This window comes from Salvelinus fontinalis, chromosome 18 (genome assembly GCF_029448725.1).
Source record: "Salvelinus fontinalis isolate EN_2023a chromosome 18, ASM2944872v1, whole genome shotgun sequence".
Lineage (NCBI taxonomy): Eukaryota > Metazoa > Chordata > Actinopteri > Salmoniformes > Salmonidae > Salvelinus > Salvelinus fontinalis.
The window spans coordinates 34,672,665-34,697,011 of NC_074682.1; the positions used below are offsets into that span (position 1 = coordinate 34,672,665).

At 43.5% G+C, this 24,347-nt stretch overlaps 1 protein-coding gene across 3 annotated transcripts; it reads left to right on the top strand.

The window, feature by feature from the left end:
• The first annotated feature begins 247 nt into the window (after positions 1-247).
• LOC129815373 (innate immunity activator protein-like) lies at positions 248-23,903 on the top strand. Of its 3 annotated transcripts, none has more exons than XM_055869143.1 (10): positions 248-373; positions 5,375-5,495; positions 13,535-13,668; positions 17,390-17,512; positions 17,796-18,027; positions 18,153-18,206; positions 18,320-18,599; positions 19,369-19,524; positions 19,777-20,503; positions 22,653-23,903. In XM_055869143.1, the coding sequence occupies exons 2-10, from the start codon at positions 5,441-5,443 to the stop codon at positions 22,743-22,745; spliced, it is 1,854 nt and encodes a 617-aa protein (XP_055725118.1). In that variant the 5' UTR covers positions 248-373; positions 5,375-5,440; the 3' UTR covers positions 22,746-23,903. The 3 variants fall into 3 exon arrangements, with proteins under 3 accessions (XP_055725118.1, XP_055725117.1, XP_055725119.1); XM_055869142.1 differs by having other exon boundaries at positions 249-373; positions 18,317-18,599; XM_055869144.1 differs by lacking the exon at positions 5,375-5,495 and having other exon boundaries at positions 249-373; positions 18,317-18,599.
• Positions 23,904-24,347: the final 444 nt, after the last annotated feature.

A 24,347-nucleotide genomic window follows, 5' to 3' on the forward strand; every position in this document is an offset into this window, starting at 1 on the left:
CTCAGTAAACAGACAGATTTGTAGTTGAACAAGTCATTGTCTATATATATAATTTTTTTTGTTTTAATTGATATTTGACTTGAACTTGTGACTGGACTCGACTTTACTTGCTCTTGGAATGCACGACTTAGTCTTGACTCGAGTCTCGACCCGTTCTACTTGGGACTGGACTTGAACCTTGTGACTCAAAAAATAGTGACTTGGTCCCACCTCTGCGGACCACTCCCCTTTTGAGTGTGAGTCGTCCTTCTTCTACCTTACTTCAAATCAAGGCAGTTCGCCTTTCAATCACTTCCGTTCAAGTGGGGAATACGAGAATAGTATTAGTAAGGCAGTTTTCAAGAGTCGACTTTTGAACCAGATTGATGAAAATGTAAGTGCATGCCCTTTTAATGCGCTTTAACTTTACGCAAAATGCTTTCCGATGTGTTCAGTTGAAATTATCAGATAGTTTAACTCTTTTTATACAGTCGAAATACTTAGGTTACGTTACATGATTTAAAAAAAACTGGGTTGATTGTCCCTCATTCTGCTGGAATTCCCTGTCCTCTATCCTTTACTAGGAGAACCTCGTTGGGATTGAAAAGAGAGCGTTTGGTGCGTAATGCCCTTTTAATGAAAACTAAAACGAAGATGTTAAGTTACTCCGTAACCATGGCTATTGGAAGTGTGTGGGAGGTCGTGTAGACATGTTAGATTAAACAGTTTCTTGAAAGTGACGGGGGACTATTGTCTCAATTGTTATACAGTCTTTATGCTTCATGCAAGCGACCTGGGGAGATGATGGACACTTGATATGCGCGGAATCAATCGTTTCCTGATTTAAAGTCTACGTCAGTATTTCGTTGAAATGTTTAGGCTTTGTCTTTAGTCTTGTATACTTTATCATTTGGCTTCATAAATATTACGGAGGTTCTAGTATTTTACTCATGAATAGCCCATTCAGTCTCGGGTAATAAATGATGCCTCTGTTCCCACGCGTCATGAGTTGAATTATAACAAAGTTTCTTCCATGTTGTATGTTAAGAATTCCCTAATTATAATTATCGTGGTAGCGTTTCCACAAAACCTAACGTGCCTTGCATACTATAGATATGAGATTTAAATTGAATTCCATTATAACATTTTCGCACATGCCTCATGCGCTAAAAGTGTATTGCATTTGGATTCAAGCAGTTTCGGGACAATAAACGTATTGTTGTAAATAAGCCTTCAGCACACAGTTGCATCAGCCAATTAAAGCCCTGATTCTTTTCTCTCTGTCAATCATTGCCTGAACTGAGATTGCAGTCTTAATGACGTGGAAGTTTCACAAACAGCTCGACAATCACAGGAAGCTCCCTAGACTGTATAGCAAGAAGTATGTGTCATACTAGTCAATACGACTGGTGCCACGTTTAAACACCTGGGAACTCGGAAATCAACGACTATAGTGCGTTCAAAACAACTGGGCAATTCCAACTCGGGCCTCTTTCTAGAGCTCTGATCTGAAGATCACTGACCTCATGATTTGACCTAATATTTTTCATTAGTTCCCAGTTATTTTGAACACGGCATTTGAACCCTGAAAAAAAGTGGTCAAATCATGACGTCAGTGATCTTCAGGCCGGAATGTCAGAGCTCTAGAAAGAGGACGAGTTCTCGACTTAGAATTCCAAGTTGGATGACCATGCAAAACGATTTTTCCCAGTAAAAGCTGGACTTCCCAGTTGTCTTGAACGCAGCAATAGTGGTAATGATCAAGGTAATGTCACCAGGATCATGTCATTCCACCAACTGGCCTCTATCTGAGGGAACCAAATCGGCTGACTTGGCTTCAAGGACATGGTCAACCAAGTTAACATTTGGTTGGAGAAACTCAGTGGACAGACTGAATCTGGCCTAAATGGCCACATGTACTCCTGAATCTCTACCAGTACAGCCAGTAGAGGACTGGCCACCCCTTGGAGCCTGGTTCCTCTAGGTTTCTTCCTAGGTTCCTGCCTTTTAGGGAGTTTATTCCCAGCCTCTGCATTTCTTTGCTCATTGGGGTTTTAGGCTGTCTGTCTGTGAAGTTGATTGATTGAAATTTGACTGAATTTAGAGCTATCTCTATTGACACTCAATTGTATCACTTTGAACAACCTTTTTCAGTACATAGATTACCGGTAAGACAATACCAGAGAATGTTCAATTTTCATCTTTATTTGTAGTGCAATTAATTAATTCTTTATATTTGCCGCTGCAAGTTGGATAGTTTGGGATATTCGGTCACTGAACAACAATCAAGCCTCATTTCCTTGCATACAGTCCATTTGGAAAGTATTCAGACCCCTTGACTTTTTTCACATTTTGTTACGTTACAGCCTTATTCTAAAATGGATTCAATAGTTTTTTTTCTCATCAATCTACACATAATCTACCCATAAGGACAAAGCAAAAACAAGTTCTTAGGAAGGTTTTGTGAATGTATAAAAAATACAAAATTGATATCACATTTACGTAAGTATTCAGCCCCTTTACTCAGTACTTTGTTTGAACATCTTTGGCAGCGATTACAGCCTTGTATCTTCTTGGGTGTACACGCTTAGCACACCTGTATTTGGGTAGTTTCTCCCATTCTTCTCTGCAGATCCTCTCAAGCTCTGTCATGTTGGATGGAGAGTGTCGCTGCACAGCTATTTTCAGGTCTCTCCAGTCCGGGCTCTGGCTGGGCCACTGAAGGACATTCAGAGACTTATCAAAAGCCACTCTTGCATTGTCTTGGCTGTGTGCTTAGGATCATTGTCCCCTTGGAAGGTGAACCTTTGCCCCAGTCTGAGGTCCTGAGCGCTCTGGAGCAGGTTTTCATCAAGGATCTCTCTGTACTTTGCACCGTTCATCTTTGCCTCAATCCTGACTAGTCTCCTAGTCCCTGCCACTGAAAAACATCCCCACAGCATGAGGCTGCCACCACCATGCTTCACCGTAGTGATCGTGCCAGGTTTCCCCCAGGCGTGACGCTTGGCATTCAGGCCAAAGAATTAAATCTTGGTTTCATCAGACCAGAAAATCTTGTTTCTCATGGTCTGCGTCCTTTAGGTGCCTTTTGGCAAACTCCAAGTGGGCTGTCGTGTTTTTTACTGAGGATTGGCTATCTGTATGGCACAGCTGTCAACATCCTGGTCCTCAAATTAAACTGGTATACTTTCCTATTTATGCTAATTTTATTCCTCCGCCAGGTTTGATCCTTTATATTGGGCAGACACCTTCTTTTTTTTTTGCAGTTTTACTTTAGTGTCTTATTGCAGGCATGATGCATGTTTTGGTATATTTTTATTCTGTACAAGCTTCCTCCTTTTCACTCTGTCATTTAGGTTAGTATTGTGGAGTAACTGCAATGTTGTTGATCTATCATCAGTTTTCTCCTATCACAGCCATTAATCTCTGTAACTGTTTTAAAGTCACCATTGGCCTCCTTCCACTCCGGCAACTGAGTTAGGAAGGATGCCTGTATCTTTGTAGTGACTGTGTATTGATACACCATCCAAAGTGTAATTAATAACTTCACCATGCTCAAAGGGATATTCAATGTCTGCTTTTTTTATTTTGACACATCTACAAATAGGTGCCCTTTGTGAGGCATTGGAAAACCTCCCTGTTTTTTGTGGTTGAATCTGTGTTTGAAATTCACCACTTGACTGAGGGACCATACAGATAATTGTATGACTGGGGTACAGAGATGAGGCTGTCATTCAAAAATCATGTTAAACACTATTATTGCACACAGTGACCATGCAACTTATTATGTAAATTATTAAGCACATTTTTACTCCTGAACTTATTTAGGCTTGCCATAACAAAGGGGTTGAATACTTATTGACTGAAGACATTTCAGCTTTTCATTTTTAATTAATTTGTAAAATGTCTAAAAACATAATTCCACTTTGACATTATGGGGTATTGTGTGTAGGCCAGTGACACAAAATCTCAATTTAATCAATTATAAATGTAGGCTGTAACAACAGAATGTGGAAAAAAGTCAAGGGGTGTGAATACTTTCTGAAGGCACTATCAATGCTTTGTGTTTCTACAGTTGTTTAGAGGAACAAGGGACACATGAATAAAGTCAGCCTGCATACATCAATATTCAATACAGATATTCAAAATACAGTTGATGAATTTAAACATGATTACATTAACTCAAAATAAGCTTTTGACCTTTTTCGACTGCTCTACTGAATCTATCTAATTTCCTTTCCTTGGCGCTGTTCACACAAGCCATGGAGAGAGCTCTAGTGAAAGGATGTCAAGGAGGTTTTGTAGCTATTGAGTAATGCTGAGCTTATGTGGAGGCTTACATCTGGTCACCAGCGTTCTTTTGCCGCAGTCAGTCCGGACAGCAATACTCATTCCTGGGTACTGTAAGACTTAGTGAAGCGTCATTGTTCAACAAAACAAAACAAAAATCGAAACAAAAAAGTACTGGGGAGACGGGGAATAGCAACACCTACTATGCTTGCCACAGACCTTGCATCCTGTGACCAAAAAGTCTTCTCACTGCAGAAGTTCCACATGTGCATGTAGGTTCCAATATTTCTTTGAGAACACAACAGACAATTTGGAGTAGGAGCAAGATTAAATTGGCACTGAGTCAAATAGAATCAGTTAATTAATTTGAATTGAATTTGAATTGTAATTCATATTTCTGGAGGACATTGAGATATTATTCCAGACTCTTTAAGTCTGTATTTTGTTGGTAGTCTTTAATTAAGATAGGCCTATAAAAGAATAAGACTAATTGTTGTTGGACTGGCCTCATCTCCTGTGTTCAGGCATTCCTCAACCTCTCCCTAAAGTAGCCAGCTAATTAGCTGCAGGCAAAACATTCACCTGATGAAGAACAGTGTGGGTTAGTGTCCCAAATGGCCCCCTACTCCTTATATAATGCACTACTAGAACCCCATGGGCCCTGGTCAAAAGTAGTGCACTATATAGGCTATATGGTGCCATTCAGGACACAACCTGTGAGTTAGATGGTCACAGTGGGAATCCACTCTGGTTTGAACCCTGGTGAGGCTGTGCTGACAGGACATAACAGGAGGGAATGGCTCAAAGTAATGGGAAGAGTGGCCCTTTTAAGCACCATTGTTTCCTGAGAAAAGTCTCTGGGAATTTGGTTTTACCCCTGTGACTTTCATGGTGAAGGGTTAAGTGTTTTGTTAGGAGTCTAATCTCTCAATGGTGGATGGATCCCATTAACTATGTCTAAAATTAGATATTCTAATTGTGCTGAAAAGCAACAATTTAGTACTATTAAATGGAATCACTCCCTGTAGTGTAATGAATTTTCATGCAGATGGACAATAAAGTATATTGTATCGTTGAAGATGAACATAAATGTGTATTTCTGCAGGGCATTGTGAAAATTGACTTTCTCCTGCTCCCCCCCCCACCTATGAATACCACCTGACCCACATACATGGAGGGCAAAGAAGAGATCAGTGACACAGACAGTGGCATCATTCTCCACTCTGGTAAGCATCAAGCTACCAAATACCTTTGAACTTGGATGACACTAAAAGTTATTCACTATAATGGGATGCCTGTAGTGAGACATTAGTCAACATTCTTTCAAACTTGATATGCCATGGGTTGTGGCCTAGAAATCTATTTGTGTTCCAGTTATAACGAAGTAGTAAGCAAGCAAGCCACACTATTCAAAAGTGGTTTATAATCCTATTATTTATTATTTTGTGCTCCATTTCTAAGAGAATGCAGTGGCCACTGCCAATAATTTCTAAAAACCAGTAGCTGAGCTATTGCTGGTGACTTTCTTCACCACATGTCATTTAGTCACACACTGTCTGCTTCCCACAATGGGAGATTATACATACAGACAGAATACATTTTATTGTTGGCATGTTTTCTACTGTTTATTTTCTCCTGCATGGTTGCCGTTCCGGTGCAGTTACTGTGTGACCTCTTTGTTTCCCAGTCACACCTCCGTTGGCTTTCTCTGCTGTCTGTCAGTGCCTGCAGGGATTGAGTTGATAATCTCTGAAAGTATGTGACACACAATGCAACTGGCCTGGAGTCATTAGTAGCCCTGTAAATGAACTCAGGGATGTCCCAAATGGCATTCTACTCACTATATAGTGCACTACTTTAGGGGTACCCTTAGGGCTGTGGTCAAAAGTAGTGCACTATGTAGGGAGTAGGGGGCCATTTGGGATGCAACCAGTTGTCAGTAGTCACCGGCAGTGCTGGAGAGATGCCTAACTATTCCAGTTGTCAGTAGTCACCGGCAGTGCTGGAGAGATGCCTAACTATTCCAGTTGTCAGTAGTCACCGGCAGTGCTGGAGAGACGCCTAACTATTCCAGTTGTCAGTAGTCACCGGCAGTGCTGGAGAGACGCCTAACTATTCCAGTTGTCAGTAGTCACCGGCAGTGCTGGAGAGATGCCTAACTATTCCAGTTGTCAGTAGTCACCGGCAGTGCTGGAGAGATGCCTAACTATTCCAGTTGTCAGTAGTCACCGGCAGTGCTGGAGAGATGCCTAACTATTCCAGTTGTCAGTAGTCACCGGCAGTGCTGGAGAGATGCCTAACTATTCCAGTTGTCAGTAGTCACCGGCAGTGCTGGAGAGACGCCTAACTATTCCAGTTGTCAGTAGTCACCGGCAGTGCTGGAGAGACGCCTAACTATTCCAGTTGTCAGTAGTCACCGGCAGTGCTGGAGAGACGCCTAACTATTCCAGTTGTCAGTAGTCACCGGCAGTGCTGGAGAGATGCCTAACTATTCCAGTTGTCAGTAGTCACCGGCAGTGCTGGAGAGACGCCTAACTATTCCAGTTGTCAGTAGTCACCGGCAGTGCTGGAGAGACGCCTAACTATTCCAGTTGTCAGTAGTCACCGGCAGTGCTGGAGAGACGCTTAACTATTCCAGTTGTCAGTAGTCACCGGCAGTGCTGGAGAGACGCCTAACTATTCCAGTTGTCTGTAGTCACCGGCAGTGCTGCAGACACGCCTAACTATTCCAGTTGTCAGTAGTCACCGGCAGTGCTGGAGAGACGCCTAACTATTCCAGTTGTCAGTAGTCACCGGCAGTGGCGGAGAGACGCCTAACTATTCCAGTTGTCAGTAGTCACCGGCAGTGGTGGAGAGACGCCTAACTATTCCAGTTGTCAGTAGTCACCGGCAGTGCTGGAGAGATGCCTAACTATTCCAGTTGTCAGTAGTCACCGGCAGTGCTGGAGAGATGCCTAACTATTCCAGTTGTCAGTAGTCACCGGCAGTGCTGGAGAGATGCCTAACTATTCCAGTTGTCAGTAGTCACCGGCAGTGCTGGAGAGATGCCTAACTATTCCAGTTGTCAGTAGTCACCGGCAGTGCTGGAGAGACGCCTAACTATTCCAGTTGTCAGTAGTCACCGGCAGTGCTGGAGAGACGCCTAACTATTCCAGTTGTCAGTAGTCACCGGCAGTGCTGGAGAGACGCCTAACTATTCCAGTTGTCAGTAGTCACCGGCAGTGCTGGAGAGATGCCTAACTATTCCAGTTGTCAGTAGTCACCGGCAGTGCTGGAGAGACGCCTAACTATTCCAGTTGTCAGTAGTCACCGGCAGTGCTGGAGAGACGCCTAACTATTCCAGTTGTCAGTAGTCACCGGCAGTGCTGGAGAGACGCCTAACTATTCCAGTTGTCAGTAGTCACCGGCAGTGCTGGAGAGACGCCTAACTATTCCAGTTGTCTGTAGTCACCGGCAGTGCTGCAGACACGCCTAACTATTCCAGTTGTCAGTAGTCACCGGCAGTGCTGGAGAGACGCCTAACTATTCCAGTTGTCAGTAGTCACCGGCAGTGGCGGAGAGACGCCTAACTATTCCAGTTGTCAGTAGTCACCGGCAGTGGTGGAGAGACGCCTAACTATTCCAGTTGTCAGTAGTCACCGGCAGTGGCGGAGAGACGCCTAACTATTCCAGTTGTCAGTAGTCACCGGCAGTGGCGGAGAGACGCCTAACTATTCCAGTTGTCAGTAGTCACCGGCAGTGGCGGAGAGACGCCTAACTATTCCAGTTGTCAGTAGTCACCGGCAGTGCTGGAGATACGCCTAACTATTCCAGTAGTAGAGCAACCACATATTGTTAATCGCCTTGGTTTCACTCACAGGTTGATCCTATCACACTTTTTTATTTTTTTATTTTTTTATTTCACCTTTATTTAACCAGGTAGGCAAATTGAGAACACGTTCTCATTTACAATTGCGACCTGGCCAAGATAAAGCAAAGCAGTTCGACACATACAACAACACATAGTTACACATGGAGTAAAACAAACATACAGTCAATAATACAGTGAAAAATAAGTCTATATACAATATGAGCAAGTGAGGTAAGGGAGGTGAAGGCAAACAAAATATATATATAAATAAATAAAAATATAAAAAGGCCATGGTGGCGAAGTAAATACAATATAGCAAGTAAAAAAAACACTTGAATGGTGGGTTTGCAGTGGAAGAAGGTGCAAAGTAGAGATAGAAATAATGGGATGCAAAGGAGCAAAATAAATAAATACAGTAGGTAAAGAGGTAGTTGTTTGGGCTAAATTATAGATGGGCTATGTACAGGTGCAGTAATCTATGAGCTGCTCTGAAAGCTGGTGCTTAAAGCTAGTGAGGGAGATAAGTGTTTCCAGTTTCAGAGATTTTTGTAGTTTGTTCCAGTCATTGGCAGCAGAGAACTGGAAGGAGAGGCGGCCAAAGGAAGAATTGGTTTTGGGGGTGACCAGAGAGATATACCTGCTGGAGCGTGTGCTACGGGTGGGCGTTGCTATGGTGACCAGCGAGCTGAGATAAGGGGGGACTTTACCTAGCAGGGTCTTGTAGATGACCTGGAGCCAGTGGGTTTGGCGAATAGTGTGAAGCGAGGGCCAGCCAACGAGAGCGTACAGGTCGCAGTGGTGGGTAGTATATGGGGCTTTGGTGACAAAACGGATGGCACTGTGATAGACTGCATCCAATTTATTGAGTAGGGTTTTGGAGGCTATTTTGTAAATGACATCACCGAAGTCGAGGATTGGTAGGATGGTCAGTTTTACAAGGGTATGTTTGGCAGCATGAGTGAAGGATGCTTTGTTGCGAAATAGGAAGCCGATTCTAGATTTAACTTTGGATTGGAGATGCTTGATGTGAGTCTGGAAGGAGAGTTTACAGTCTAACCAGACACCTAGGTATTTGTAGTTGTCCACATATTTTAAGTCAGAGCCGTCCAGAGTAGTGATGTTGGACAGGCGGGCAGGTGCAGGCAGCGATCGGTTGAAGAGCATGCATTTAGTTTTGCTTGTATTTAAGAGCAATTGGAGGCCACGGAAGGAGAGTTGTATGGCATTGAAGCTCGCCTGGAGGGTTGTTAACACAGTGTCAAAAGAAGGGCCAGAAGTATACAGAATAGTGTCGTCTGCGTAGAGGTGGATCAGAGACTGTCCAGCAGCAAGAGCGACATCATTGATGTATACAGAGAAGAGAGTCGGTCCAAGAATTGAACCCCGTGGCACCCCCATAGAGACTGCCAGAGGTCCGGACAACAGACCCTCCGATTTGACACACTGAACTCGATCAGAGAAGTAGTTGGTGAACCAGGCGAGGCAATCATTAGAGAAACCAAGGCTGTCGAGTCTGCCGATGAGGATGTGGTGATTGACAGAGTCAAAAGCCTTGGCCAGGTCAATGAATATGGCTGCACAGTACTGTTTCCTATCGATAGCGGTTAAGATATCGTTTATGACCTTGAGCGTGGCTGAGGTGCACCCATGACCAGCTCTGAAACCAGATTGCATAGCGGAGAAGGTATGGTGGGATTCGAGATGGTCGGTAATCTGTTTGTTGACTTGGCTTTCGAAGACCTTAGAAAGGCAGGGTAGGATAGATATAGGTCTGTAGCAGTTTGGGTCTAGAGTGTCTCCCCCTTTGAAGAGGGGGATAACCGCAGCTGCTTAACAATCTTTGGGAATCTCAGACGACACGAAAGAGAGGTTGAAAAGGCTGGTAATAGGGGTGGCAACAATTTCAGCAGATAGTTTTAGAAAGAAAGGGTCCAGATTATCTAGCCCGGCTGATTTGTAAGGGTCCAGATTTTGCAGCTCTTTCAGAACATCAGCTGACTGTATTTGGGAGAAAGAGAAGTGGGGAAGGCTTGGGCGAGTAGCAGAGGGGAGGGCAGTGCTGTTGACCGGGGTAGGGGTAGCCAGGTGGAAAGCATGGCCAGCCGTAGAAAAATGCTTATTGAAATTCTCAATTATAGTGGATTTGTCGGTGGTGACAGTATTTCCTATCTTCAGTGCAGTTGGAAGCTGGGAGGAGGTGTTCTTATTCTCCATGGACTTTACAGTGTCCCAGAACTTTTTTGAGTTTGTGTTGCAGGAAGCAAATTTCTGCTTGAAAAAGCTAGCCTTGGCTTTTCTAACTGCCTGTGTATACTGGTTTCTAGCTTCCCTGAAAAGTTGCATATCACGGGGGCTGTTCGATGTTAATGCAGAACGCCATAGGATGTTTTTCTGTTGGTTAAGGGCAGTCAGGTCAGGAGAGAACCAAGGGCTATATCTGTTCCTGGTTCTAAATTTCTTGAATGGGGCATGCTTATTCAAGATGGTGAGGAAGGCATTTTTTAAAAATATCCAGGCATCCTCTACTGACGGGATGAGATCAATATCCTTCCAGGATACCTCGGCCAGGTCGATTAGAAAGGCCTGCTCGCTGAAGTGTTTCAGGGAGCGTTTGACAGTGATGAGTGGAGGTCGTTTGATCGCTGACCCATTACGGATACAGGCAATGAGGCAGTGATCGCTGAGATCTTGGTTGAAAACAGCAGAGGTGTATTTGGAGGGCAAGTTGGTTAGGATGATGTCTATGAGGGTACCCGTGTTTACGGAATTGGGGTGATACCTGGTAGGTTCATTGATAATTTGTGTGAGATTGAGGGCATCAAGCTTAGATTGTAGGATGGCTGGGGTGTTAAGCATGTTCCAATTTAGGTCGCCTAGCAGCACAAGCTCTGAAGATAGATGGGGGGCAATCAGTTCACATATGGTGTCCAGAGCACAGCTGGGGGCAGAGGGTGGTCTATAGCAGGCGGCAACAGTGAGAGACTTGTTTTTAGAGAGGTGGATTTTTAAAAGTAGGAGTTCAAATTGTTTCGGAACAGTCCTGGATAGTAAAACAGAACTCTGCAGGCAATCCTTGCAGTAGATTGCAACACCGCCCCCTTTGGCCGTTCTATCTTGTCTGAAAATCTTGTAGTTAGGGATGAAAATGTCGGAATTTTTGGTGGTCTTCCTAAGCCAGGATTCAGACACGGCTAAAACATCTGGGTTGGCAGAGTGTGCTAAAGCAGTGAACAAAACAAACTTAGGGAGGAGGCTTCTAATGTTAACATGCATGAAGCCAAGGCTATTACGGTTACAGAAGTCATCAAAAGAGAGCGCCTGGGGAATAGGAGTGGAGCTAGGTACTGCAGGGCCTGGATTCACCTCTACATCACCAGAGGAACAGAGGAGGAGTAGGATAAGGGTACGGCTAAAAGCTATGAGAATTGGTCGTTTAGAACGTCTAGAACAGAGAGTAAAAGGACGTTTCTGGGGGCGATAAAATAGCTTCAAGGAATAATGTACAGACAAAGGTATGGTAGGATGTGAATACAGTGGAGGTAAACCTAGGTAATGAGTGATGATGAGAGAGATATTGTCTCTAGAAACATCATTGAAACCAGGTGATGTCATCGCATATGTGGGTGGTGGAACTGAGAGGTTGGATATATAGTGAGCAGGGCTAGAGGCTCTACAGTGAAATAAGCCAATAAACACTAACCAGAACAGCAATGGACAAGGCATATTTACATTAAGGAGAGGCATGCTTAATCGAGTGATCATAAGGGTCCAGTGAGTAGAGGTTGGTTGGGGTCACGGCAATCCAGACAGCTGGCCGGGTAGCTGGCTATCGGTAGCAAGATAACATAGGATGGAGGTCTGTTTTTTTTATTTTTTTATTTTTTTTATTATTATTATTTTTTTTTTTCACCTCGTTCGTTTCCGTCGGTAGATTAGTGGGGTTCCGTGTGGTAGAGGGGATCGATCCAATTGGCAAAATAGATATAGTGACCCAAGAAAAAAAAGAAAAAAATTGTCCGGTATATTTATTTAGATAGCAGCCGATAAGACAGCTAATAATTAGCAGATGGGTATTCAGAAACGTCGCAATGGAAAAGCCTGTTGAAACCACATCGGACAATTACGTCGGCAGACCAGTCGTGATGGATCGGCGGGGCTCCGTGTCGAGTCCAATTGGCAAAAGAGGTATTGTAGCCCAAGAATTCGCAGGTAGACCTCTTCGGCTAGCCGGCAGATGGGCCTAGCTCGAGGCTAGCTCAAGGCTAACTGGTGCTTGTTTCGGGACAGAGGTATTAGCCAGTAGTAGCCACTGGGTTGCAGCTAGCTAGCGACGATGATCCGGTGTAATTGTCCAGAGCTTGCGTCAGGAATCCGGTGATGTGGTAGAGAAAAAGCAGTCCTATATTCTCTGGGTTGATATCGCGCCTGCAGACTGGCATGTATTGGCCCGAGCTGAAGCTGGCTGGTGTCCGAGTTAAGGGTGAAGACCGCAGCAGTGGCTAACTGACTACTAGCTAGTAGCTAGTTATCTGGCTAGCTTCTGATTGGGGTTACGGTTCTAAAGTATAAAAAAAATAGCAGATCCGTACCGAATTGGGTGAGGCGGGTTGCGTGAATGTATATTCAGTTCCAAGATGGAAAGTGAAATTAAAATATATACGAAATGTATACAAAAAATACGAGGACTATTTACGCGGGACAAGACAAACACACGTCCGACTGCTACGCCATCTTGGAAATCTTGGACGCCTTTCATGACAGTTTCAGTATAAATCAATAAAACAGGGCAATTTCATGGTAGCAGAGTGAGACTTTTAAAATGTATATCAAACATAAACCAATGATTGCAAAATTAAACAAACCATAAAATTCTATGCACAAAGAATATTTTTAAGTTTCCACAGAAAATGTAACAAAATGTATTTACTTACAATTTTCAGTGGGACTTTTAGTCATTCTGCATAGAGTTGTATAGTTTTAACTTTCCAATCATTGGTTTTTGTTTGACGTACATTTTAAAGTGAAAAATCTGAGTCTGTGTCACTCTGTTACTGTGGAATTGCCCACCAGTACAAGTACAGACACTCATTATCTCTCAAAAGAACCTTGTCTTGTCTACTGTAGGTGTCATCTTGGCTCATTATCTTCCTCGTTGCTGCTCACGAGTGGGCAGAAACAGGTCAGGATTGGAGCAACATTTTTGTTTGCATTTGTATTGCCACCTTTTCTCGATTTGGACACAGTTTATTCTCTCCAACCAGTTGGTTTATCTGTGGGATACAGCTGCAGCCATATGAAATTGACAAGCAAGCATTACCAATTGTAAACGTGCCAAAATATTGTGTCCAGCTATCTATAGCCTTGCTGTTTTCAACCCTGAGACCTTACAGTAGCCTCTTTGTCTGTGTGTCCAAGGCCCTGATAGTCCTTTCACGATTATGAAGGACGTTATCACTCATACCCGGGCCGTCAAGCTCAAGCATCAGTCACTGGAGGACCGGCTAGAGCTCTGCCTACTGGAGCTGAAGAAACTCTGCATCCGAGAGGCTGTGAGTACCCCTGGATATAGCACATACACTCTCCACTCCATCAGGGTTCAGATCGTTTTCACCATAATATCAGTGTGGATTTCCCCATAAGTGATACTATGACTGTGATGGGGCAGCAGGTAGTGTAGTGGTTAGAGTGTTGGGCCAGTAACGAAAGGTTGCTAGATCGAATCCCCGAGCTGACAAGGTAAAAATCTGTCGGTCTGCCCCTGAACAAGGCAGTTAACTCACTGTTCCCTGGTAGGTCGTCATTGTAAATAAGAATTTGTTCTTAACTGACTTGCCTAGTTAAATAAAGGTTCAATAAAAAATGTCAACAGTTACACATTATTTAGACGGGGGGGTTCGTTTCATAGTAGAATAGATGGAGGAGTGATGTTAATCAAGATCTGACAAAGGCAGAGAGGCTGATACGTAAGCTTTATAAACGAAAGTGATACCAGCTGGAAAAGTGTGTTTTTTTTAATTCTTTCGAGATGTTAATCAATAATTGCCTGGCAATCAACCTACTTAGCCAATAAAGGCTGCCTAGTCTGAGCTGAAAAGATTATTTGGTTTGGTGCTCCTGACCAATGAGAACACAACTGTTCCCTTCCCTTTCAGTCAGGCTGATTTGTTGGGATTTTAAGTGAGAGGCAGCCAATGGACCTTAAGTGTTCCTATTATACCACACTAGATTCTCTCCCATATCTGTCTCAGAAACGAATTCAGCCCTAAGAATGTCACTGTGCCATCCGTCATCGTTACGAACTATGGGGGAGCCAGTCCCATGTTCAGCTGCTGTTGAGGGATACATTGAGGGGGTGTACCAAATGACACCCTATTCCCTATATAGTGCACTACCTTTGACCAGAGACCTATGTAGGTAATAGGGTGCTGTTTGAGACGCCGCCCAGGTCTGTTCATTCTTTTCTGTTGACAATTGGGCGTGGCTCTCCTGTTGGGACTTGTCCTGTCGAGGTGTGCTGCCTAGATGGAGACTCTGATAACTCCTCTTCCTGCTCTCAGGAACACGGCAGCGACTGAGATCATGAACAACACTATTGTCTGGTGGGGATATACACCTTTTATGTAGATTAACTCAAAACAAACACAGGGGGTGTGTTATGTCTGTTCCCAAATTTAAATAAATAATATGCACTCTCGTACGTTCAGGTTGAGTGTAGGTTTAGCTAGAGGGCAGGCCAGTTTGGCTGCATTCACTGGGCAGGTGAGGCCCTGAGAATGTGTTGTGAAAGAGTAGGATTCTATGGAAAGGCAGCATTGCGTAACTGACACTTGAGAACGATCTAAAGTGTCATTTGGGAAGCAAAGATTTTTTACAATATTTCAAAATGAACTCGATGAGGGTTCATCAACCTGGTTGATTTGAAGGGAATGGGGACATATTACCTCCAGTGGTGGGCCGTCAGGGCCTGCAAGGCCTTCTCTACTGGCCTAAACATCATCAGAATATACATTTTTTTGAAATATATTTTCCCACAAATATGTACTAAATTATTCCCCAGAGTAAGAGTTATACTCTTCATTTCATAGCTTTCCTCTTGGTTGCACTGCTTCCAGCCCCAGGTTGAGATTTGGAGGGCTGGTCTTTATGTTAGATCTTTTATCCAATCATATTCAGCCATCATGTGTTGCCAGGGGTCTAAAATCTGCCCTCAGTCCTTCAGAATCAACAGTGCGGGCGCTTGTAGCTTATAGTGAATCGAAAGGAAAATTTAGTGTCAACCAATCAGCTTTAGAGTTGGCTATTGTACGCCTGCTGGCTGGCTCCAGTGTTACACAGGAGCCAGCTAGCAGGCGTAGTGCGTGTACGTCTTTTGATTGGATTACCAATATTGAGAGGCAGGTCCTATGGAGATCTAGGAAACTGAATTTGATAAACGAATTAATTTGCGTACTACTAAGCTGTCTTTTCAACCCACAATGGCGGAAGGAGGAGAAGATATCGATTTGGTCAGGATATAATTATAACGCCATTCTCAAGACGAACTTTTCAAGAAAAGTTAGACATTGTAAGGAGAGGTCGCCCGACGCCACAAAGCCTGTCACAGGCGGGAAAGGGCTTCGTTCGCTCGCCACTTTCAAAGTTTCAACTACGAGCGCTGTCAATGGCTCACAGGCTCCTTGGCTCCGAGAAGCACTGCAAACTGTACTGCTGGGAATGCCTATTATTTGCAAGTGATCGATTTGGTGTTTGGAGCCACACTGGCTTTGCAAACTTGAGTTGTCTAACCAAGGCAGCAACGAGACACCAAAGTACGGCTGGGCACTAACAATCAATGGTGCTTTTGAAAACTTTTGGGGACACCGGAGTGGATCTACAGCTCAAAGAACAAGCGCGCAGGGCAACGGAGCTGCACAATGAAAAGGTGAAGGGAAATATTGAAAAGACTCATTGATTGTGTCATGTTTTTGGGTAAACACTGTTTACCCAAAAATGTCAATTTATCAATTTCAAGGTGACGCAACGCCTGGTTATACTGCGTTTCTGTCTAAATGTATAGTGTCTAGAGCCATGGCATCATAATAATGGTAATAAGAGGTGGATTAATTCGGGTGGGACTGTGTAGAACCTCACTGAAGGCCCAGGCCCCAGGCCCACGGCACGCCACTGATTACCTCTGAAGTAATAGTTGTCCTCTCATAATTTATTTTCCAACTGAGTGGGCTCAAAGTATTGGGATCGTGACCATTTTTCTTGTTTTGGCTCTGTACTCCAGAACAAGGACTATGCGGTTAAAGTGCAGACTGTCGGCTATAAGTTGAGTGTATTTTCATCCATATCTGGTGAACCATTTAGAAATTACAGCACATATTACATCAAGCTTGTTTGTTTTGGTTGTGTTTTAGATAAATTTGTGCCCAATAGAAATGAATGGTAAATAATGTATTGTCATTTTGGAGTCACATTTATTGTAAATAAGAATAGAATATGTTTTTAAACACGTCTACATTAATGTGGATGCTACCATGATTACGGATAGTCCTGAATAAATTGTGAATAATGATGAGTGAGAAAGTTACATACGCTCTAAAATCATATTCCCAAGACCTCTCACCTTTACAATAACAGGGGATGTTAGCATTTTTGGGGGGTTATGATATTTGTGCGTCTAACTTTCTCACTCATCATTATTCATGATTCATTCAGGACGATCCGTAATCATGGTAGCATCCACATGAATATAGAAATCTTTAGAAACATTCTTATTTACAATAAAAGTGACTGCAAAATGACCCAATACATTATTTACCATTTAATTTATTTTGGGCACAAAATAATCTGAAACACAACCAAAACAAACAGCAAATGCATCCAACAAGTTTGTAGACTCATAAGCTTGACATAATTATTTTGTGCTAGGAATATGTGACCAAATTCTAAACTTTTGACTACTTTAATAAATACATGTGAATTTGTCCCAATAGTTTTGGTCCCCTAAAATGGGGGGACTAGGTACAAAAAGTGGTGTAATTTCTAAACAGTTTACCTGATATGGATGACAATACCCTCAAATTTAAAGCTGACAGTCTGCACTTTAACCTCACTGGATTTAAAATGATACAATGCATAAGTGCTGGAATCCAGAGCCAAAACAACAAAACATGTCACTGTCCTAATACCGTTGGAGTACAACATGATTTGTTGTGTTGCATTAAAATAATATGAATCAACACATTTTACTGAAATCTGGTGCCTTCTTTCCATGTCATATAGGAGCTAACTGGTCGGCTGTCTGCAGATTACCCAGTGTTGCCTGGGGAGAAGCCACCTCAAATTCGCCAACGCATCGGAGCGGCCTTCAAACTAGACGAGCAGAGCATCCCACAGGGAACAGCGGTAAAGAGCCTGACAGGGGTTGGACATGGACACTATTGTCATTTACACTGACTCTCCCTTTGACAGTGGTTGTAAAAGCCCCACACACAGGTGTACTTAATACTAAAGGCCACTCCTGTGGTTCCCCTTAGGGAAAAATTACATTTCTCAATTCAACCCATCGCCCTACCTTCCTTGACACCAATCGTCATTAGTCAGGCTTCTGTCATTGTAAGAGCCAGGAAGAGATATTTGATGTTCAGCCACTCACTTCTGCCCAACGTCCTTTTGTTGCTTCTTGTAGGACTCTGAGCTGAACTCTGTGGAAGCTGAGTTATCTCTTCAGCTGCAGATATACAAAGCGGCCCGAAGACTGTGCCATGAGGAACACCTCAGCAAGGCGGTGAAGAGAAGCCGGTTACAGCAGTGCAAGCGTGAGGAGAAGAAAGTCAAACAACTGCAGGAGACAGCATTTCAGCTGCGCCTACAGCACGGGCGGTCTTCACCGCGGCCAGGCTGCATCAGCACACGGAGAGGTGAGTGACGATCTACTGGCCGACTAATAAAACATTAACATCTCTCCTCTCTGATCTGAGGGGAATGTAATTCCAGTGCCATTCCCGTGGATTAATATGGTTGTTTGCTTTGTTTTTGTTTCCAGATCAGGGCACTTCTGATGATAGCTCTCTGTCTGATTCGGCACTGCTCGATGAAGGTTAGAGAGTTACTAACCAAAAATGACTCTTGTGAAAGTTGTATAGATAATATGCTCTGACAATAGCACCAGAGTACTGTCTTAAATTCATTATTAATATTTTTCTCCAGAAGAGCTGATCAGTCAGTCATCTCAACCATCTGTGGAGGCCCCTCACCCAGGAGGACCAGCAGACCCTCCCCAGCCCCCCCCAGACCCTTCACACCTCCCTGGGCCTAGCCCCCACCAGCCAACCCATACTACTCCAACCCTGGAGGAGTTACAGTCCAGCTTCAACACCAACCTGGAATTGGAGCCCCCTCCCATCGAGCACTCCCCTTGGACTGAGTCCAGTCTGGACCAGCCTTACCAGAAGACCAAGAACAAGTCACACTCGTGTAGCAGCAAGTCAAGGTAAAGGCCAAGGGAGAACCCAGCGTGCCTCCTGTACTTTTATATTAACGCTACCCTTGAATTTATTGTACAGGAAAGCCCAAGAATAGCCATACTGGAAGCCTCACGGGTTGGTGAAACCTCTCTTATACACAAGCCATTACCGTATGTAGCCTCATGTAAGATTTCCTTGACTTTTTGAATGAATGCATTGGTAGTGCTCTAAGCTTCATAGTTTAACTCAAATACAGAGTATACCAAACATTAGGTACACCTTCCTAATATTGAGTTGCAAATTGTCTCGAGGCTTTAAAAATAATTCTCTAACCTGTCTCCTCCCCTTCAACTACACTGGTTGAAGTGGATTTAACAAGTGACATCAATAAGGGATCATAGCTTTCACCTGGTCAGTCTGTCATGGAAAAGTTTGTTCTTAATGTTTTGTATCCTCAGTGTATACAAAATATGCTTTGGCAGCACTTCTCTGCAACTTAAACTCCATTTGATATTTCAAAAATGAGTTCCTTTTGAAGTGGTTTTGCTAAAGTTTGCATTAAGGTGTTCCTTGTTATTTCGGGGAGGATATTACTCTGGACCATTCTGATTCAGTCACAACTTGTCTTTGAGTGGCAGCGCAAATAGACTGAGATAAGGGCACATGGAACAGGTTTAAGCATGGAAAGCACATGCACTTATTTGGCCCCTTCATGGCCTGTTTTCCATCTGAATGATAACATCTTCAAGGTTTAGTCATTAACCTCTCCTTCCTGTCCATGTTACCTTTCTGCAGTAGTCCAGCCGTGACCCCTGTGTTGCCTCCAGTGGAAGCCTGTTATGAAGACACTGCTCTGCCCCTGCAGTTCTCCCATCTCAGACTGTGCCCAATCCAGTCAAACAGCGCCCCCTCCACCCCAGAGATGCACCTTCGTCGTCAGTTTTCTCTCAGGTCAGCACATTTTTTTATATTTACATTTTGGTATTTTAGCAGACCCTCTTATAGAACAACTTAGTCAGTTCATTCAAATAAGGTAGGTAAGACAACCACATATCACAGTCACACAGCACCACCATTGTATATTTCATCCACACTGTCCCCACACTGCTTAAATCTTGAAACTGTCTCACTTTATCTTACAAATGATTTTCATTTTGTACGGTTTTGGCCTAGTTTGTAATGCTTCTATGTGATATTTTACAGGCTTCCCAACAGTGAACCTCCGTTTAACCTGGATAACGACCGGGGTCGTACCCGTGTTCCCAGGAGGCTACTGACAGATTATGTGGTAACGTCTCCAGGCGAGTCCCCCATCCAGAGGGGAGGCTACAGAAACCCCATTTACCACTCCAGCTCTGAGACTGCGGACAGTAACTCTGAACACTCTGCCCCATCCTGCACTAGCTCACTGTGTCGTGAGATGCCCTGTGACCTGCCATGGCAGTGTCAGCCCACCTATAGGTACCAGTCCAGCCCCAACGATAATCATGGACCAATGGCCTACTCCCCAGGCCCCGGCTTCTACCAAAATTACCAGCACCAGTCCACCCCCAGCTTCCACAGGGGTTACTATGACCACGGGATGATCTACCCTTCAGAGATGGACATGGCCAGGCTGTATCATGGCCCTCCGCCCCCCTGTCACTCCAGCCAATATGAGCACTGGTATGAGGAGGCCCCTGTGCACCCCCAGCGGGCTCTCACGTCCCTTCCCCCCCACGTCAGACTGTGCCGAGCCCCCTCGCTCAGAGAGTACCCCCACCACCCCTCCAGAGGCTTCCCCCGGCAGGTGGTAAACGAGGAGCTCAAGTCATGGCACCAGCGCAACCAGTTCAGACCTCACTCCCTCGACCGACAGACTGCGATCAGGGTGAGGAATGTACCTGGCCGCGAGTCACCGCTCTCCCACCACCACAAGTATCCTGAACAGGTAAACAGCCATGACAGCACTTCACTCACTACATGATTACAATGTAGTTGCCCAATCTTAAGTTATTGCCTTTGTGGAATTACTGTCAGCACCACCCTAATAATGAATATCACTGGAGTATATTTTTTTAAATGTATCCTTATTTTACCACGTAAGTTGACAGAGAACACATTCTCATTTACAGCAACAACCTGGGGAATAGTTACAGGGAAGAATGAGCCAATTAGAAGCTGGGGATGTTGGTCAGATTGGTAATTTAGCCAGGACACCAGGGTCCCATAGGCTCTTCAGTGACAACAGAGAGTCAGGACACCCGTTTAACATTCTATCCGAAAGATGGCACCCTACACAGGGCCACGTCCCCAATCATTGCCCTGGGATATTTTGACCAGAGGAAAGGGTGCCTCCTACTGGCCCTCCAACACCACTTCCAGCAGTATCTGGTCTCCTATCCAGAGACCAACCCTGCTTAGCTTCAGAAGCTTGCCAGCAGTGGGATGCAGGGTGGTATGCTGCTGGTTAAGGCAGTGCCAGCAGGCTTTAACAAGAGAAGGGAATTTCTAATCAGTTAAGATGATACTACTGAGGTGCTGTGTCCAGGCCTGTCTGCAAGTTCCATGGAATCAACAGAATTCTTTAAAATGTTTGTGCCATATCTAAATACAGTCTTTACAAGCCAACTTACTTTGTGTTCTACAGAACTGTGTGAGTTTGGCAATCACACCTGACACACAAACAAGTATTACCTCCATGAACTAGTAAGCACACTATGACAAAAGGAGTCATTGGACAAAACGCAACTGTTCAATGATACTTGTCTCAGCACGTTTTATGACTTCCAATGGTTGTTTTGAATTGTTCAGGAACCACTATTCACACAATATCGTTTTTTTTCTGCTCCCATTGTCCAAGGGCAATATTCACGCTCACTAAATTGCACTGAGAGAGAGAAACTATGATACACTTTGTGTACATCCCAAATGGCACCCTATTCCCTACATAGTGCACTACTTTTGGCCAGAGAACTATGGGTCCGGGTAAAAAATTGTACACTATATAGAGAGCCATTTGGGACACACACTGTTTTCCAGTCCCGCCCCGTTTTCCAGTCCCGCCCCATGGCCTCCTTACTGCTGTTTTGTCAGCCTCACAGATAACTCGCACACTGTGCGTCATAAAACGCTGTGAATGACCCCGAGTTTCGCTTCAGGACGAAGCCTATATCAATCGAAAATGAACCTCAAAATGCCTGATAAAGAACTGCCACTTATATTAACTACAATTATTTGTCATCTTTTGAGCTGATACAGTTTAAGAAAATATATGGAGGCAAGTGGTGAGTCAATGTGATCTTGAGACATTGAAATGGTTATAATATGAGAGGCAATTGGTATCCTGAGTTTTTTTTTCTCTCCAGGGGGCAAGGCATGGGAAAGGTCTTGCGTAAGTGTAAAACCCAGGTGCCACATTCCTGTACCGTTTTACTGTCTTTACTTTTCGGCAAGGATTTATATCGCATGGGGTTCGAAAAGCATTTGCAGCTGTAGTACAGTAGTGGATCTAATATTTCTCAGTAGCTTTTGGGTTGAATATTTCTCAGTAGTAGTGGTGACCATTCTATATTCGAGGGGAGGTTCTGATCACAGAAAGTAAATCACGCAATGTCACGCTGAGTCACAGTGTGGTTCACTGTAGAGAAAAACACCACACCCTTGTTGTGGATCAGCTGCTAAAAACATAATGGCTGAACTCAAATTAGGTTTTGATTTGGTTTGAACGTTTATGACCTTCTCATTATGGAGCTCTAAATGGTGAAGTTATACCACACCGTGCTATGTACTGTACTTCCTTTAACATCACATTTGTGTCTCCAACTTCCTTGTGTTGTGAGAACTGAGTAATATAGCAGCTGAGGGCACGGTCTCTGCTGTCACTCCTGGCCCAGAAGGGTTGCAGGGAACCACAAGCAGAAACATCTTTGTGCTTGTAGGCACGGATCTACTTTGTTGCCTTCTTTCCATACTGTGACCTTCCAATAATTTTGTTACTAGTGATATTTAAAAGTATAACTCTGTTCGTACTGACTTGGTAGACTTGACAAACCAGACATTGAAATAAATGCTTCCTGTTTTTGTTATTCTGCCTGCAGGCTCCCCAGAGACGGGTCCTCCAGAGGGCAGCGGATGGGACCCCGGTGCAGTGGTTTGTGGGTGACGAGTCAGAGCTCATCAGTCAGGTGTAGGACTAGGGAGAGGGCTCCAAGTGCCACACCCTCTCTGGAACACTGACCTCTGCCCCCAGCCCACCAGCCCTATTTATTCATTAATTTATTACACCAATGGACCTGGTGCAGATATGAGATGATGGAGACCGGGAATAATATGAAAGAGGACCTGAGGCTTTATACCATTGACCTCAACATGTTACCTGGGCAACAACAAATGATCAACTGAAGGCAGGAAGTAACAGACCACAACGCTAAAATAGTGCCTCCCTTTCTACTGTGAAAGAGCTACTGTTTTGAACATTAATTCATAGTTAGCTTTATTTTGTACGGATCTGTTCAGTACTATGAAATGTTTCTAAACTTTTTTTCTAAAAGAAAATGTTTCTCTGTAGAAGTTAATAAATAAAGATTTATACTGTTAATCCTGTCAGTGTCATTCTGTTATGAATGTAATTTTCTTCAGAATTGGGAATTAAATTCCAACAGGAATGTGGACCAGTCTTTTGTTTCATAGGATCAGAATAAGTACCAGTATTTTTGACATCAATCGACCATTCAGCATTGAAGATGCACTATCCTTTAATTTACTATTTGTAACTGACAGACTTACAGGTTATGTCGTTGTTTTGTGTTTGAATTGTTTACGTGTCCGCTGTGTGGGGAAATGATAAGACAAGCGAAACTACGTAGCTAATAACTTGTAACGGGGATCCTTATTGTAGCAACACACAGGGAAGGCAATCCCGCGCTGTGTTAGCTAAGTTTTCATGTCATCGGGTGTAGTTCATAAAGTTTGAAGCGTATATGTTAGGATGGTAACGTTATAATAATTAAGGATGAAGCGTGAATTCATGCCAGGAATAATAAGTGTGAAGTTTGATTTCCTCCCTTCTGTAATAAGCAGCCAATGAGGTATTTTTCCTTTATTCATGTGTTTAATCTAATACTGTTATAACGCCGGCTAAACTGTTTATGTATGTAAGCACTTCAGAGTTATACCAAGCTAATAAATCACTCGTAAGATAAGGTTGTAAGAGTGTGCTTAACTGTATTTTTCATTTACTTTATAGTTCTCACGGAAGGGGATAATTCTGACTAAATTTACAGAATAAAGCCGCCAGTTAAAATCAAGGAACGGTTGTGCTCGTGGTTACTGGAGGGAGCTACACTATTTAGCTGGCAAACATTTAGAGCAAAAAGCTAATTGAATTGCAACCAAGTTCAACTGATGCCTTTATTTCTTACCTTTTGCCACCTGGTTGTGGACGTTAATTACGCCATTGATAAACCATTTTATTATGCATATGAATACACTTTCTGTACATAGATACATGATACTTAAAAGTTGTACCATTTTACTATGGATGTCACATTGAACAATACATACCACAAAACATATGTAATTCTCTCATATTGTTCCACGTATCCTATGAATGATATTAATAGTTATACTGATCTGTAATCAGGTTTTGGCCATTTTTTGTTTATATAAAGATAGTAATTTAGCTGGCTGGCTAAAACTGGCACTTTTACAGTAATGTTGATTAATGTGCACAGTCCCTGTAAAACTACACTTAATACATTTAAGTATTTGTTTCAATAAATACATTTCGTATC

Excerpts from the sequence above, each read along its gene's own strand:
- LOC129815373 (XM_055869142.1), top strand. The coding sequence starts at position 5,441 with ATGGAGGGCAAAGAAGAGATCAGTGACACAGACAGTGGCATCATTCTC. Across the intron at positions 5,496-13,534 it reads TGGCATCATTCTCCACTCTG|GCCCTGATAGTCCTTTCACG; the intron begins GTAAGCATCAAG and ends TGTGTGTCCAAG. Across the intron at positions 18,028-18,152 it reads CTGCATCAGCACACGGAGAG|ATCAGGGCACTTCTGATGAT; the intron begins GTGAGTGACGAT and ends TTTTGTTTCCAG.